This window comes from Saccopteryx bilineata, chromosome 3 (assembly GCF_036850765.1).
Source record: "Saccopteryx bilineata isolate mSacBil1 chromosome 3, mSacBil1_pri_phased_curated, whole genome shotgun sequence".
In the NCBI taxonomy this organism is placed as follows: domain Eukaryota; kingdom Metazoa; phylum Chordata; class Mammalia; order Chiroptera; family Emballonuridae; genus Saccopteryx; species Saccopteryx bilineata.
In genome coordinates, this window is record NC_089492.1 from 159,728,672 (window position 1) to 159,746,008 (window position 17,337).

At 45.1% G+C, this 17,337-nt stretch overlaps 1 protein-coding gene across 2 annotated transcripts; it reads left to right on the forward strand.

The window, feature by feature from the left end:
* Window positions 1-8,553: 8,553 nt before the first annotated feature.
* RFX5 (regulatory factor X5) lies at window positions 8,554-14,344 on the forward strand. Of its 2 annotated transcripts, none has more exons than XM_066267918.1 (10): window positions 8,554-8,670; window positions 9,514-9,642; window positions 9,884-9,917; window positions 10,792-10,874; window positions 11,130-11,249; window positions 11,442-11,561; window positions 11,706-11,787; window positions 12,099-12,300; window positions 12,530-12,630; window positions 12,791-14,344. In XM_066267918.1, exons 2-10 carry the CDS (start codon window positions 9,527-9,529, stop codon window positions 13,772-13,774), a joined length of 1,842 nt encoding a protein of 613 aa, XP_066124015.1. In that variant the 5' UTR covers window positions 8,554-8,670; window positions 9,514-9,526; the 3' UTR covers window positions 13,775-14,344. The 2 variants fall into 2 exon arrangements, with proteins under 2 accessions (XP_066124015.1, XP_066124016.1); XM_066267919.1 differs by lacking the exon at window positions 8,554-8,670 and adding an exon at window positions 9,000-9,128.
* The last annotated feature ends 2,993 nt before the right edge of the window (window positions 14,345-17,337 follow it).

Sequence of the window (17,337 nt, forward strand, 5' to 3'; positions counted from 1 at the left end):
TCCCACGCTCAAGCCAGTGACCCTTCGCTCAAGCTGGTGACCCTGTGCTCAAGCCAGATGAGCCTGTGCTCAAGCCAGTGACCTTGGGGTTTCAAACGTGGGTCCTCTGCGTCCCAGTCCAACTCTCTATCCATTGCGCTACCCCATAGTCAGGATCCCACACACCATGTTTTGCTCAGATCACCAACAAGGACAGAAAAGACATGACAGCCTGGGCCTAGAATTGTTTTTGACACACAAAAAACCCCTTAGGATGCTCCTCTCCACCTGCCAGCCCTGTCTTGGTGTGTGATCATGACAGGATCACTAGATTATTTCCCACCCAGCAACCTGTTCCTGCCCAGGAGGTCCTCTCTTCATGTCTCTCTTCTCCCCACTCAAAGAAGAGGTGATGGGGGCTGCCCAGGCGTGGCTCACAGAGGTGGCCTGCCTTGGCCTGACCAAGGCTGACTTCTGTTACCTGAGGGGATCTCCTGAAGAATGGCCATAGATGGTGTGGACGAGAGTTGAACCAACATCTGAAGAGTTTGGGGAAATGCTCAGTGCAGGGTTTGCAGAAGCAAGAGCCCCCAGAAGTGGGTAAACAGCAAGAAAACATTATAATCTGTCAACTGTCACTAGCCAAGTGAGCTGGCTATAGTGTTGTTGCTAGAATGTGGGTGCCTGGTTACGGGGTTCCAAGTTCCATAAAGAAGTGCCTTCACTTCCTGGGATCCCCTTTCCTGAGTCCCTTCCTCCAGTGACAGATGTACAAATAGTCCTCAGGTTGCTGACCACGCACACCCCTTCTTCATGTAATACCACCTCTGTCTCCAGTGACACCAACACACCTTTCTCTACAGCCCCCTGGAAGGTCTAGGGACAGCCAGCATCCCAGATTTGAGGGGACAGACCTAGGTTCAGACCCAACTTCTCATTCTTTCCTTTTCTTGATCCTGTATAAGGCACTGTTATTGTAAGGCCTGTCTCGCCCTTGCCTGCACAGCGGGAATATGCCAGCACAGACTTCTCAGGGATGATCAAGCACAGGTGGGATGACACTGTAAAGCTAGAGGAGTGGAGGTAGTGTCTCCAACCTCTTTTTTCTTCCTCTTGTCACTTCCTCTGTGTCTGGACCTCTTAGTATGCCTCCCATACTTGTTACATCTAGTGTGTGTACGTGTGTGTGTGTGTGTGTGTGCGCACGCACGCGTGCATGCCAGTGCTCACAGACTGCATCCCAGAAGAAAACAGCCCCCACATAAGGAAGAATAGGCAAGAGCTTCCAAACACGCTAGGATTTTTCATTTCCAAACCAACCCTATGGGAGAAGTTGGAGCCATAGCCTGAAAGGTCAGAACACTCCTGAACTTTAGACTCTAAATGTCAGTCATGTACCCTGGCTTGTCCCTGCCTCTCTGTGAGCCTCAGTTTCCCAATTATCCAATGAAGATGAGGTTCAGAATGTATAAGCATAACCTCTGTGTAAAGGGAGTCAGGAATACCTCTACCATGGGTTGGCTGTGGACAGAGTTGCTGCTTAGAGGTCCCCAACCTGGGATCCCCTCAGACAAAGACTGGCCAAATGCCATTCTAAGCTGCCAAATGCTCAGCCTCTCCCCCATGCCATCCCCATGTCTGTACATGGTCACACAGCACAGGCTAATACAGAGCCTCTGAGAATGCCTGGGTACAGCCAAGACCCCAATTTCAAGGACACAGAGTGGGATTCATCCCTGAATCTGCATCTGACTAGTCTGTGGTTCCAGGCAAAGCATGGACCTCTGAGAACCTTTCACTTCTCCTCTCAGTAGCTCTCTACCATCCTCACCTCCTGGTGGACACATCTTTGTGGGGTGTGGGGGTGTGCCCTCCCCTTAAATGTGGACTGCAGCCTGACCAGGCAGTGGCACAGTGGCTAGAGTGTCAGACTGGGATGCGGAGGACCCAGGTTCGAGACCCCGGAGGTTGCCAGTTTGAGCGCGGGCTCATCTGGTTTGAGCAAGGCTCACCAGCTTGGACCCAAGGTCACTGGCTCGAGCAAGGGGTTACTCGGTCTGCCGTAGCCCCACGGTCAAGGCACATATGAGAAAGCAATCAATGAACAACTAAGGTGTCGCAAAGAAAAACTAATGATTGATGCTTCTCATCTCTCTCCGTTCCTGTCTGTCTGTCCCTATCTATCCTCTCTCTGAGATAGACTCTCTCTCTGTCTCTGTAAAAAAAAAAATGTGGACTGCATTAGTGACTCCATAGAAGATGGCTAAGTGACCCAAGGTCACTACCAAGATTTGGTTATAGCCTGACCAGGTGGTGGCGCAGTGAATAGAGCATCCGTCTGGGATGCGGAAGGACCCAGGTTCGAGACCTGAGGTCACCAGCTTGAGCGCGGGCTCATCTGGCTTGAGCAAAAAGCTCACCAGCTTGGACCCAAGGTTGCTGGCTCCAGCAAGGGGTTACTCGGTCTGCTGAAGGCCCACGGTCAAGGCACATGCACATATGAGAAAGCAATCAATGAACAACTAAGGTGTCGCAATGCGCAACGAAAAACTAATGATTGATGCTTCTCATCTCTCTCCATTCCTGTCTGTCTGTCCCTGTCTATCTCTGCCTCTGTAAAAAAAAAAAAAAAAAAAAGATTTGGTTATAAAATGTCAGTGCCTAACACTTTCTCACTCTGACCTATGTTCTCTCTGTCTCTATCTGTCTCTCTCAGGTCCCTCACCCTAGCTACTTAGTCTCTGCATTTTGAGTTGCTCTCTGGACAGACTGACGTGGCCTAGCACCGAGGGAGAGAGAGAAGGAAGACAAGCCCTCAGTCCGAGCTGAATCCCACCAAGACCCCCAAGTGAGCGCAGATCTTGAGTGAAGAAGATTCTGCCTCGGATGAGACTGCAGCCCCAGCCCCATATGAGTCACTGGCAGAAGTGCTCAACTGAGCCATGTGGGATTCCTCGTCCAAGAAACTATGAGATAATAAGTGCGTGCTGTTTATGTCACTAAGTGTGGGGCAATGTTGTCACACAGCAAGAGATCACTAATACAGTTGTCCCCAAACCAGGCCTTGGACCTGTCCTCCTCCCTCCCTCTCCCATCTCCTCCAATGCTCCTTCCAGCCACACTGACCTCCTTTCTAAACTTCTCTTTGTACAGACTCTTTCTGCCTTTAAATGTCTGCACAGTTGTGCCTTTTGCCAGGCTAAATACACTGAGTCTGTGCAGACTCGCTCTTTTTGGTCATGCTGCTGGAAATATAAATGTCACCTCAGTGCTGTCTTCCAGGCCCTCATCCAATAGTCTCCAGCCTTTCCATAGTACCTGCTCTGTTTCCACATAGCAATTGTTCTTTCCTTGCCTATGTTTCTATTTTCATAGTTGTGTCCATATTCTCCTCCAGACTGTGAGGTCCTGGAAGTCAGGGACTTGTTGGCGTTCTTTTTTTTTTTTTTTTTTTTTTTTTTTTTTAGCACAGTATGAAAACTCAGGGCACTGTTGCTGAGTAAACAGATAAGAAGATCCATCCACCACTGACCAGCTCAGTTGTAGAGTTAAATTGACTGTGGTCATTTTAAGTGAATTACATTGATAACTACTTAAGTTAACCTTATAATTTAAACCTTTTGTGGTTATTAAGTTACACTGAATTATTAAATAATACCTCAAAATTACAGAGCATGTCACTATATATTTTCTCACATAACAGTGCTGGGTGGGTGTACAGACTGGAGAGATGTATTCATTCACATGGCCATTTGAGAACCCAGAATTCTTCCATTGTGCACCTTCCCATCTTTAGAATGTCACCACCATCTGCTTCATCAGCCTGAGAAGACAGAACTTAGGGAAATGCATGTGGGGGGCTTGTGTCAGTCAAGTCTGAAATGGCACACATCAGATCCTTTCCTCCTCCACTGGCAATGATGGGGTCACATTTCCCCAATGGTGTCTGGGAAATATCATCCAGATGTGTACCCAAATGGGACAATGGATATTGATGGACAATTAATGTTCTATGACACAATGTAGAACTCATTTAGAATTATTGTGTTTTTCAAGTCTTTATGGAGTTGGTGCCAAATGAAAAGCACTGTGCTAAGATCTAGGTAGAAATCTGAATGAGCAGCATCTTGGCCTAAGAGAAGCTCCCAATCTAAAGAGGGAGCTCACACATGGCATGAAGTGCCTGAGAACCTAAGGGAAAAGAATAGAGTGAACATGCTCTGGAAGTCCAGTGGATAATTCTAGATTTGGAGGCTACCTGGAGTTCATAGTGATGAAACTCCACTTTCAGAAATAAAGAAGATATAGTTGGCAAAGAAAGATGACAGCAGGAGCTCCAGATCAGGTCAGTATATACAACATGCAATAAAGAATACTACACAGCCATGAAATCATAGATTCAAAAACATAAAAGGGCAGGGATAATTATATTAAATAAAAAGTGACTGAGAATATAAGGCAACCCCATTTTGGAGTAATTGTCTATATCTAAATACAAATGAAAGCATACAAATGTGTTAAGGGGTAGTTTCTTGGTTTTCTAAAATATTTATTGCCCCACCACTGTGGGTCAATGGGCTTCAACCTGGTCTGTATTTTCTGTCCTAGAACCCAAGGCCTGATTCAATGAACTCAATACACACTCTCTGAACTACAGAACTTGGGATGAGGTCTGTGTTTTTCTAGTGTGAAATGACAGAACAATGACTTCTACTAGAAAGCATCGCGAAACACTGATTCTTACAGAATTTATTCTGATCTAAAGGCAAGCCTGAAAAGACACCTGAGTTTGGTGTGAACTTTTATGATTGACAGTACTGAGTCCTATAAGGTGTGTGCCATTTTTCACCTGGCCACCAGAGGGCAGTGCATTGCTGCTCATTCCTACCACCTTGACCCTCTTAAATTTTACAAGCTCATCTTCTTCAAAACAAGATACACACACACACACACACACCCTACAAGAGACCCATTTCAGATCAAAAGACACACACAGACTAAAGGTTAAGAGATGAAAAAAGATATTTAATGTAAATGGAAACAAAAAAAAAAGCTGGGGGTGCAATACTTATATCAGACAAAGTAGTCTTTAAAACAAAGGCTACAATAAGAGACAAAGAAGGATGTTAAATAATGATAAAGAGATCAATTCAACAAGAGGATAACTGTAAACATTTATACACCCACCACAGGAGCACATAAATACATAAAGCAAATATTGATGGGCATAAAAGGCAAAATCAACAGTAATGTCATCATAGAAGGGGACTTTAACACCCCATTGACATCAGTGGATAAATCTTCCAGACAGAAAATCAAAAAGGAAACAGCAGCCTTAAATAGCACATTAGACTAGATAGAATTTTTTTTAATTTTTATTTTATTTATTCATTTTAGAAAGGACAGAGAGAGGGAGAGAGACAGAGAGGAGAGAGACAGAGAGAGAAGGGGGGAGGATCAGGAAGCATCAACTCCCATATGTGCCTTGACCAGGCAAGCCCAGGGTTTTGAACCAGCGACCTCAGCATTTCCAGGTCGATGCTTTACCCACTGTGCCACCACAGGTCAGGCTAGAATTTTTTTTTTCAGAAGTGAGAAGGAGGGGGACAGACGGACAGACTCCCGCATGTGCCTGACCAGGATGCACCCGGCATGCCCACCAAGGGGCGATGCTCAGCCTCTCTGGGGCACTGCTCCACTGCAATCAGAGCCATTCTAGTGCCTGAGGCTGAGGCCATGGAGCCATCCTCAGCGCCAGAGCCAACTTTGCTCCAATGGAGCCTTGGCTGCAAGAGGGGAAGAGAGAGACAGAGAGAAAGGAGAGGGGGAAGGGTAGAGAAGCAGATGGGTGCTTCTCCTGTGTGCCCTGGCCAGGAATCAAACCTGGGACTTCTACACACCAGGATGACGCTCTACTGCTGAGCCAACTGGCCAGGGCTGGTTTAAATCCAACCAGATGAATTTAATTGATATTTTCTGAGCATTTCACCCCAAAGCAGCAGAATATTCTTTTCAAGTGCACATGAAACATTTTTCAGGATAGACCACATGATAGGCCACTTTTAAAACAAGTCTCAATAAATTTAAGAAGGTTGAAAGCATATTGTAGGGTCAGTAGTCACAGCCATCATGGCCATTCACATGCAGGTTCCCATTGGATTTGGGCAGACGGTAAAGAAACAGTGGAGCCAAAAAATGGTGGGCCACTCCTTTTATTAAGGTCTCACACCTGCCGGCACGCAAACACACAGAGAAAACACTTCCCTCTTCATTCAGAGCTCCCAAAGCCCTGACACATTATCTAGTTCCACACCTAGGAGAATCTTCTCTGGTTCCTCCTAAAATCAAAGGCCTCACCAGTCTCAGGAGGGCTCGCAAAGCTCCTCAGCTCTGGTTCCCCATCTGCACACCTTCTCTCTCTCTGCCAACATGGCTTCTTCCTCAGCACCCTGCTCTGCTCTCACTCTGAAAACATGGCTTCTCTCCCCTTCTCCTCTCTCTTTTCAAAACTTTCTGGTGCAAAAATCCTCTCCTCCAGCAAATATTAGCAAAACAATGGCCCTTCCCAAGCAGGAAGGTAATTTGCAATTTCACAGATCACATATACCTGGTGCTGCCCAGCCCCCAATGCAAACTATAAGCGAGCAAACATAAAAATCATATTTTACAAACTTATTTGACCAACACTTATCAAGCATCTTTTCTGAACACTATAGTATGAAACTAGAAATCAATGACAAGAAAAAAATGAAAAAATACCCAAATTATGTAGAGGCTAAATAATTGAAAAAAATCATTATTTTAATGGAAGTCTTGTGTAGAAAGGAGGAAGGTCATCACTCTGGCTGGGTATGTTAAGCCTAATCCAAGGGACTTGAAACATTGAAGAACCGAACAAAATCCCTCCGATTGTACACCAAAGCTTTATTGTCTAGCTTGGCCAAGCGGCAGGAACTCCGACAGAAATCTGAGGGAGAGCGCGCCGGCCCTTTGTTCTACTTAGTTTTTATAGTTCTGCAAGCAGGGAAGTATAGAAGCAAAAATTGCAATTAGGTGCCCTTTACCACTATTGGTTATAGTCATGTGCCCTTTAACATGATAGGACCATGTTCAATTTGCAAGCCATACATCATTTTGGAGAAAACAAAATTTACAAGTCAACACAATGGTAGAAAGATGTCTCTTTACATATTAAGAGACATTCCTATATTTTCTAATGTTTATCTGCCATCTCTTTGTCCAGAGACACACACATTAACTATATGCATTCATATGGGAGAGGTAGTTTCCCTGGGGACAAATGCCCACAAATGGCTCATTACTATAAGAAAAGGTTTATTTTGAAAAAAAAAAAAGAAAGAAAAGGTTTATTTTGGCTTTTCTCTTCCTGCACCTGGCTAGCCATTCACCCCTTTCCCCACAGGTGTGGTGGAATGTCTAGGAATCCATGTTTTCCTTCCCTTCGCATTTACAATACAATGCCAAGGGCCATCCTGGTTTTATGCCAATCACACAGTATAGAGATTATTCACAAAATTTCTCTGCGCACCTTAACCCAGATTAATAAAATGTTCTTTAAGCCTCTTAAAGTATTAATATTGATTCTGTAGTTTTTGGTACTTTACAACACCTGTGGGTGAGGTGGCGCAGTGGCTCCTCAGGGCTCCTCAGGTAGATCATTTAGTTAGGGCATTGTCCTGACACACCAAGGCTGTGGGTTTGATACCTAGTCAGGGCACATACAAGAATCAACCAAGGAATGCATAAATAAATTGAACAACAAATTGATGTTTCTCTCCCTTCCTCTCTCTTTGGAATCAAATTTTTAAAAAGAAAAGAACCCATGACCTATTCAGTACAAAGTTCTCTAAGAGTAAAAAGTTCATTTGGGCATCCAGTAGCCCATGGTGAGTCAACCAAAATTCTAGTGTTCACCAGCGCAGAACTATAGGGCTGCAGATGCATTAGTAACTCTTTGTAAGGAAATAAAGTACACACAGGAAACCAAGGAACACTAGTGCAATTTAGCTTATTTAATACAGTTGCTGCGGTTTCCAGGTCTGCATCAATGAAGACCATGAGCCTGTTGGCAGGTTTGTTGTGAGTGCCTATATGGGGGGGGGGGGGGGGATGGGGGATGGTTCAACTTGTTTTTCATCAAAAGGGGGCTGTGTAAGCTTACAGTGAATTTCCATCACTACTACCCATAATTCTCCAGTTATTTTTATCATCTATGGGTTCTTTTCTTCCAGTAGGTCTGATGACTGAAGGCAAAACTGAAACACGGAAGGGCAGAGCAAAAGAAAAGGAAGCTCCAAAGAGAGCCAACCGCCCTGTCTTTCGTCCTGCGGCCCCTTTAAGAGAAGAATCTCTTGGGACCGACACTCCCAACCGACCCCAGTTTTAACCGAAACCTAACCCGGACTTCCCTCTTACTGACTCAAATAAGACCAATTTTGGATTTTCCCTCCCCTGTTGACCAATGATATTCTGTTACCAGGCAGACTTTAGCTGCTGCCGGTAGGAGCCCGGCGCCTTCTGTCTCCAGCATCAACCAATAATAGAGCAGGCCGTCGAGTATCTAGGCAGATCGGGGCTCTTCCAGCCATTCAGAAAAAAAGAAAATACAGCAACGCACTAGCCCGCCGGGCCAGGACCGTGGGGCTGGGCTGGAGTGAAGGTGGCTACAAGGTAGTTTCTGTTTCTCCCTTACCTTTATTATTGTTGCTTGTGTGGGAAGGCGACTGTTCAAAGGTGGGAGGGTGCAATATGAGTCGGGAAGAGAGCAGGAAAAGATTTTAGCTGTATTTTCAACAGCTTTTTCACCCATGTGCGCGTGCCCCGAATCTGGGACCTCATTTCCCAACTAGGTTTCCTACGCCCAGCCCAGGAGTTCTGCTACCCTTAATTAACCCTCTACTTTGCAGTAGCCCAGGATTGAATGGAGGAGCAAGGGCGGGAGGTGGGGGCGCGCGTCGGGATGGGATGTTGAGGGAGATGACGTAGGGGCCGGCGACATGGGGAGGGGAGCGGCGGGGGAAGCGGTGGCAAGATTAAGTAATGAGAACTTGGGCCCAGTTTTTTCCAAGCTTAGAATAGAAGCCCAGAATACATTCGTATCCTTTCTGACCTCCCAGTCAAATTCAACGGTGAGATATATCTTGGAGAATTAGATAACTTTGTTTTGTGGTGGTTATTGTTTTTGAGGGAGAAGAGGGCAGTATGAGGTCAAATCAGAAATGAAATTTTTTTCTCACGTGGATTCCCAGACCCCCCCTATCGCCTTCACAGTTTTCCACGTGTAGGAGATTGCAGGAAGGTAAGGCAGATAGAATGGAGATGGCAGAATCTCTTGGAATATATATGGGCCTGAGAAGTAATGGAATAATTTCTAATTTTTGGAGAAGGCGAGTGGTGAGAAAAAGGTCACTGGAGAAGAGGCATTCTTTCAGTTTCACTTTCTGGGTAGAAAGATGAGGAGTGCGCTGAGAAAGGAAAATTAAATCTTCATGTCCTGTCTCCTGTCAACTCTAGCCCTCATGCTGGGATGGCAGAAGATGAACTTGATACTAAAAGTCCAAAGTCTGGGGGAAGGGGCCCCTCAGGTACTGCCGAAGCAGGGGAACCTACCACCCTTCTTCAGAGGCTCCGAAGTACCATTTCGTAAGTACTCATCCCCAAAGCTTGTTCCAGACCTGGTATCGTTCCCTGTAGCACCACACTTACTCTGTAGATGAACTTCCTGGCCCTGAGCAAGTGCATCTGACCAGGGGGAGATTCTTCACATGGTGGCAGTTCTTGAGCACCTTCCAGACATTCCAGTCCTCTTTCTTTCCCTAGCAGTCAGACATAGGATGGGGGGAAATCTTGTGTCTGACCTCAAGCTTTCTCCTCTTCTCCACAGTAAGGCCGTGCAGAACAAAGTAGAGGGAATCTTGGTAAGTATTTTGGGCAAGAGGACAATAGAGAGATGGAATTGGTGGAGAATGAGGGTGGTGACAACCTAAGTAAATTAAAGGTTTTTGTGGGAAAAAGCAGTGTTGTGTCCTCTGTCAGAGATACAGTGGTACCTTGAGATATGAACAGACCAACATACGAATTTTTTAAGATAGAAGCTGCAACTCGGTCCGTATTTTTGGTCGAGATTCGAACGAAATTCTGAGATACAAGTCATGATTCGGGAAGCTGCCGCTAGTTGGCACGTTGGTGCACAGGTCCAGTATCAGCAGTTTGATATACAAGTTGACTGACTTACGAGCTCAGTTATAGAACGAATTAAATTAATATCTCAGTCTGACCTGTGGTGGCGCAGTGGATAAAGCGTCGACCTGGAAACGCTGAGGTCGCCAGTTCAAAACCCTGGGCTTGCCTGGTCAAGGCACATATGGGAGTTGATGCTTCCTGCTCCTCCCTCCCCCTTCTCTCTCTCTCTCTCTCTCTCTCTCTCTCTCTCTCTCTCTCTCTCCTCTCTAAAAATTAATTTAAAAAAATTCATATCTCAAGGTACCACTGTAATTGGCTTTGCAACTTACTACCAATTTGACCTTGAACATCTCACTCCATCTCTCTGTAATCTATTGTGTGGAAGCCCAGTAGAACTAAAATCAGAGTGGATCCCTTCTCCCCGTCACCATGGTGGCCCATAAGGGCTCCTCAGAGCACAGGGAACAGCCTACCTCAAATTGTTCTAGGGTCTTTTTTCAGTCTGACAGTCTCTGTGTCAGCTAGACTTTTTGGTATTGATCAGAGGGTCCTACCTTGGGTCCTTCTTGGCCTTATTATTTCTCTCGACTCTGTTCTTCCCTACCTCAGCAAGATGTACAGAAATTCTCAGACAATGACAAGCTGTATCTCTACCTTCAGCTCCCCTCAGGTCCCAGTACTGGAGACAAAAGGTATGTTTCATGAGACTTTCAGATATCAGAGGCTCTGATTCATCAAGTCTCACTGGGAAAGGGAAGGGTCAATAAGAATACTCGTAATGATTGTCCTTGATCAAGAAGAAAAGTCTCTGTCCTGCACTGATTTACCAAAGAAAGGCGAGTTCTGAGTGAAGGGATTTGGTCTAGCACTATTAAAGTGGTTGTCTGGATAGAACCAGGAAAACTGTTAGGAATTTAGTAATGGTTTTCTTTTCTACTCTTTTGCAGCTCAGAGCCAAGTACACTCAGCAATGAGGAGTACATGTATGCCTATAGGTGGATCCGCAACCACCTAGAAGAGCATACTGACACCTGTCTGCCAAAGCAAAGTGTTTATGACGCCTATCGGTGGGTGGATAGGAGAGTGGAAGGGTGGGTTGGTGGGCATAGGATGACCCCCTTGCCCTTGGAGAGGTCACTGCCTTGATAGAGCCTGACTTCTTAAAAAGGCTTTCCCAAGCTTGATCCCTAGGGACCCTCTGAACCCACCTGTGACCTCCTTCTCTGAGTATCTTTCCATTCTGCTCACCTCCCACTCAGGAAGTACTGTGAGAGCCTCGCTTGTTGCCGCCCACTCAGCACAGCCAATTTTGGCAAAATCATCAGAGAGATCTTCCCTGACATCAAGGCCCGAAGGCTTGGTGGTCGTGGGCAGTCCAAGTATCCTTGACTGGAGAGGTTGGGGCTTGAGGACTAGGGGAGGAAAATTTATGGATGTGGAGAGGCAGGAGTGTAAACAGCCCAACCTTCCTCCTAATGGGCTTGGAGATCCCCATAAGTTGGTTTCTCCTTAAATTACATCAGATATTGCTATAGTGGTATACGAAGAAAGACCTTGGTATCTATGCCACCCTTGCCTGGCCTTGACCTAAAGGGCTCTGAGAGTGTAAGTAACAAACAACTCCTCTGATTGCACTCTTCTCTCCAAGGTAGAAGTCTTAGGTCTTTGGGATATGTTTTGAGGACTGACACAGCCTAGGTGATTCTGCACATAGCTTCTGGGTATATAGGATATGCCCTTTTGCCTACCCTATGGCTGAGGCAGAGAATGAAAAGAATATGTGGGTCTCTGGGACAGGATAGTACAGGCTACTCCTATCCCCAGTCTAGTCTCATTATGGTCAATATTAGATGTTCAAGAGGAGCCAAGGGTCCTTTAATTTGGAGTATTATGAGGCATGTTCTTCCCCACTGCAGCCAGAAATGGGCCCAGAAGTAACTCCAGCACCTCGGGATGAACTCTTTGAGGCAGCCTGTGCCCTGACCTGTGACTGGGCAGAGCGAATCCTGAAACGGTCCTTCAGTTCCATTGTTGAGGTCGCCCGCTTCCTGCTGCAGCATCATCTCATCTCTGCGCGATCTGCACATGCCCATGTGCTCAAGGCCATGGGGTTTGCTGGTGGGTGGACCCTGTCTTATGTCCTGAGAATCCCTCAACCACTATCAACTTCAAAAGCCCTCCCTCATACTAGGATAGAGACCTTGGACTTGCCTTCTATTCCTAGAGATCCTTCTAGGACATGCCTTACACCACCTTCTTCCCCTCACCTCTACCAGTCAGTCAGAATTGCCGCATTCTTCCATTCTGTTTCCACCTCACTTTATTACCTTTTCTGGCACTTCTGCAGAAGTCGACGAACATGCCCCTCGGGAACGGTCATCTAAATCTAAGAATGGTGTAGAAAACCTGGAGAGTGGAGCCCATAAGAAGCCAGAAAGACCAACCCAGGTAAGGAAGTCGATGCCCTTGACATTGCCACCCTGGCCTTCGGGCTTAATATACCCTTTCCCAATGGGTCCCCTATTTCTTCAGCTCTTGTGTCTATGCTTCCTGCAATGTCCAGCCTTCCCATTTACTGTGTTCCTCTTTTTTCCTCTTGCCTGCTCAGGAGCTGGAACCCCAAGCTGGGGCTGGTCCCCCAGTACGTGGAGAACGGAAGAAGAGTGTAGTGGAGAGTCCAGCCCCAGCAGCCAGTAACCCACAGGTTAATGCCCTGGTGGCGCGGCTGCCTCTGCTCCTCCCCCGGGCCCCTCGCTCACTTATCCCGCAAATCTCCGTCTCTCCATCTGTCATGGCCCCCAAGCTTTCTTCAGGCTCTCTGAAACTGACTGCACTACCTGTGTCCAACAGGGTTAGGGGAACCCAGGCAGCTGTGCCTATCATTAATATGATCTTACCAACTGTTCCTGCTTTGCCTGGACCTGGACCTGGACCTGGACCTGGGCAAACTCAACCTGAGCTCATTCAGCCACAGGGCACAGAGAATAAGGAGGTAGGCATAAGTGGTGACCCAGGACCTCATGATAAGGGTGTCAAGAGGACAGCCGAAGTACCTATGAGTGAAGCCAATGGGCAGGACCCACCAGCTAAAGCAGCAAAGCAAGATATAGAGGATACAGGGAGCAATGCCAAAAGAAAACGGGGGCGCCCTCGAAAAAAATCAGGGGGAAGTAGGGAAAGGAATTCTATCCCTGACAAGTCAGTAGCTGCCACGGACTCTGCCCAGTCCTCAAGGTTACCACGGGAGATTTGGTCCTCTGGAACGGAAAGCAACTCAGCTGGAGGGTCAGAGATACCAGGGTCAATCAGAGAGTCTGAGACGGGGGTAGTGCTGGCCCAAAGTCATGAAGGTGGTGCTGTCTCCAAACGAGGAAAGGGTCCCAGTTCCCGTCCTGCCAAAGGAGAAGATAAAGTTCCTCTTGTTACCCCAAAAGTGAGTGTCATCAGGGGCAGTAGAAGCCAAAAGGAGGGTCTTCATTTGGAAAAGGGAGAGGTAGACACTGCAGTACAGGGGAATAAAGATTTAAAGGGACATAGGTTTCAAAGTTCCTCATCCCATGAGCAGAAAGACCCCAAAGCAACGCCCCCATGATAGGTATTTGGAGAAGAGCATTTATATTAGATGTGATCTCTACCTGTCTGCGTCATAGAAGCCCTTCTCACTTGCTTCTCTTCTGACTCTTCTTTTCCAAAGGGAATTCATGCTCTTATGTATGGACAGCTGAGGTACCCTGTCTTTCACAGCGCCTGCTTCCTGCCTCTGACTTTTTCCACTCAATACCCTTGGTCCTAGTCAACCTTACCTGGATCCCTGGGCTATCTTGTGGGAAGATAAGAATGCAGTGATATGATGAATGTGTAGGTTAAGGAATCTTTTGGTTTTAAGTCATAGAAAACCTAACTCAAACTGGCTTAAAAGTAAAGATTTCTTGGCTCATGTAACTAAAGTCCAAAGGGAGTACTGGCTCCAGGTAAAGCTGATCCAGTGGCTCAGTATGTCTCTAAATACCTGATTAACTCCCCTGCCTTCCCACCCCCACTATTCTGCCTTCTGTAGGATCATCTGAAGCCTGGGCTGCCTTGTGGCTGCCAGCACTTTTAGAATTGCAATGTTTCCTTACTTAGGTCCAACCAGAAACAGAGGGCATCTTTATGCCAGGAATCGTAGCAAAAATCCTATGATTCACTCTGATTAGACCAGCCTGTGCCACATGTCCACCCCTGACCAATCCCTGTGGCCAGGGGGATGGTATATGCTAATTTGCTTAATCTACAACAGAGACTGCACCTGTGGAATAAAGGGTGGGATTAGACTCCTTAGAAAGGAAGGGGAAAATTCCTGGGGAGGCACCTGGCACCTCTTGCCTGCTCAGGAGCTGGAACCCTATAAAGTACATGTGATTTTAGCTTATCTAGGCTAAGATCAGCTGTACCTGCTTTTTTCCTCATAGTTTTGCATTTTTCTTACTGCAGCTTTAACCTCTTAATTCTGGTCTCATAAAGAATGAGAAGTCATTCTCCTTTAGGGACTCTAGTCTCATTTGGATGACAATCCCTATTTTTTATTATTATTCACCTACGGCTCGGAGGTGGAGCTCCTTCCTTTTCCTGTTTCTGACTTTTATTTTCTCCTTTTTGCTTCCCTGTCTCCCATCCTACTGCCACTTTCACTAAGAGTGAGATTTACTTCTAGTCATTTTATTAAATTCATTCTGTATCCACCAGGTGTCAGTCTCTTGTCATACATGTGTCAGGACTAGCCAGGATTGTGGGGTTTAGGCTAGCTGTATGGGAGGAAGTGGCTCTGCATATCAGGGAGCACCTATAGGAAGGGAATCCAGACCCTCCAGGTGGATTGTTGTAAAAAGCAGTAAACCAATATTTATCGAGGACCTACTTGGTCTTCTGCATAGGGTAGTTTCTGTCAGGGAATCTTGGTTCTTCCCAAGAAATAATATAATAGATTTTCTTTCAGGGAGACTTCATTTTTCATTTATTTCCACCACAGCAGATTTTTAAAAGTTATAATATGTAATGTTTGATATCTATAAAGAGTATATTTAACATGAATAAATTATGAAGCATAATAATTAAATGACTACCTATGACCTATCACCCAACTTACACATTAAAACATTAGAAATATCATTGACTTTTTTGTGTTTCTCCCCTATCCTGTCCCCTGCCTTTCCCTGGAGGTAACTGCTGTACTCAATTTTGTATTTATTAATTATTTACTATATATATATACATATCTTTAAAAAATGTATTGTTCAGTTTTGCTTTTAGCTTTATGAAGAAATCTTCATATTCTAATAGTACCCTGTAGTTTGCTTTTTTTTTTCACTTAACATTATTTCTAAGGTTCATCCATATTTTAGGTACCTATGATTCATTCATTTTCAGCTGTATAATATCCCATCAAGTACATAGCCACGAGTTATTTATCCATTCATCTATCAATGGACTTTGGGTTATTTCCAATTTTTTGCTATTACAAACAATGCTGCTATGGATATTATTGTACATGTTAGTGCCTTTATTTTTAGCAAGATTTCTAAAAAGGTTTGTAAGATGGTTCTTTTGGTCTGTATACTCTCTGAGTTGGGGACCATTTCCTCCTGTGTTATTTCCTGGAAGAGTTTACATCAGATTGAAATGAACTGCCCCTTGAAGACTTGGTAAAACTCACCTATTAAGGCATTTGAGCCTGGCATTTCTCTGTGGGAAAAGTTTTAACTGATTCAATCTCTTCAATAAGTATAGGCTGACCCTGGCTGGTTGGCTGAGTGTCAGCCTGCCATGTTGAAGTCCCAGGTTCAATTCTGGGCCAGGGCACACAGGAGAAACAACCATCTGCTTCTCCACCATTCCCCTTCTCCTTTCTCTCTTCCCCTCCCACAACCAAGGCTCCATTGGAGCAAGTTGGCCCAGGTGCTGAGGATGGCTCCATGGCCTCTGTCTCAGGAGCTAGAATAGCTCTGGTTGCAACAGAGCAACGCCCCCTAGCAGGCTTGCCAGGTGGATCCCAGTAGGGTGTAAGCGGGAGTCTGTCTCTTCCTCCCCGCTTTCACTTCAAAAAAATACAAAACTTAATAAGTATAGGCTACTTGTGCTTCCTATTTCTTCCTGAGTCAATGTAGACAAAGTTTTTCTAGGATTTTACACATTTTATGTCCTTTTTTTTTTAATGAAATTTCTTCTATTTTCCTTTTTGCCTCTGCTCTGTGTAGTGTGTCCTCCTTTTCATTTCTATTACTTGTGGTTTCTTTTTTATTCCTTTGATCAGTTGCACCAGAAATTTATCTTCCTTGTCTATATTTACTTACTAATTTGAGCTTTATTGATCCTCTCCCTTATGTATTTGTTTTCTACATCATTAATTATGGATCTCATATATAGTATTTCATTTCTCCTGGTTTCTTTAGATTTATGGTTTTATAACATCTAAATTTTGATGCTAATGAATTGTCAAGCTTTTTTTTCCTAGTGGTTATTTTTTAAAAGATTTTATTTATTGATTTTAGAGAGAGAAGATAGGGGCTTGGGAACGAGAAGTAGTTGCTTCACTCTAGCTGTTCTTTAGTTGCTTGTCATATGTGCCTTGACCAGGCAAGCCCAGGGTTTCAGCACTCTATCCACTATACCACACATGCCAAGCTAGTGTAAGATTTTTTTAATTTTTAGTTTTGATTTGAGAGAGAGAGAGAAACATTGATTTGTTATTCCACTTAGTTATGCATTCATTGGTTGATTCTTTTTTTTTTAAGATTTTATTTATTCATTATAGAGAGGGGAGAGAGAGAGAGAGAGAAGGGAGGAGGAGCAGAAAGCATCAACTCCCATATGTGCCTTGACCAGGCAAGCCCAGGGTTTTGAACTGGCAGCCTCAGTGTTTACAGGTTGACACTTTATCCACTGCGCCACCACAGGTCAGGCCATTGGTTGATTCTTGCATGTGCCCTGCCCAGAGATCAAACCCTCAACCTTGGTGTATACTGTATAGGGACAATGCCCTAACCAACTGAGCTAGGGTATAGTATAAGTTTTGTTTTTTTTTAATTTATTTATTTTTTACAGAGACAGAGAGTGAGTCAGAGAGAGGGATAGACAGGGACAGACAGACAGGAATGGAGATGAGAAGCATCAATCATT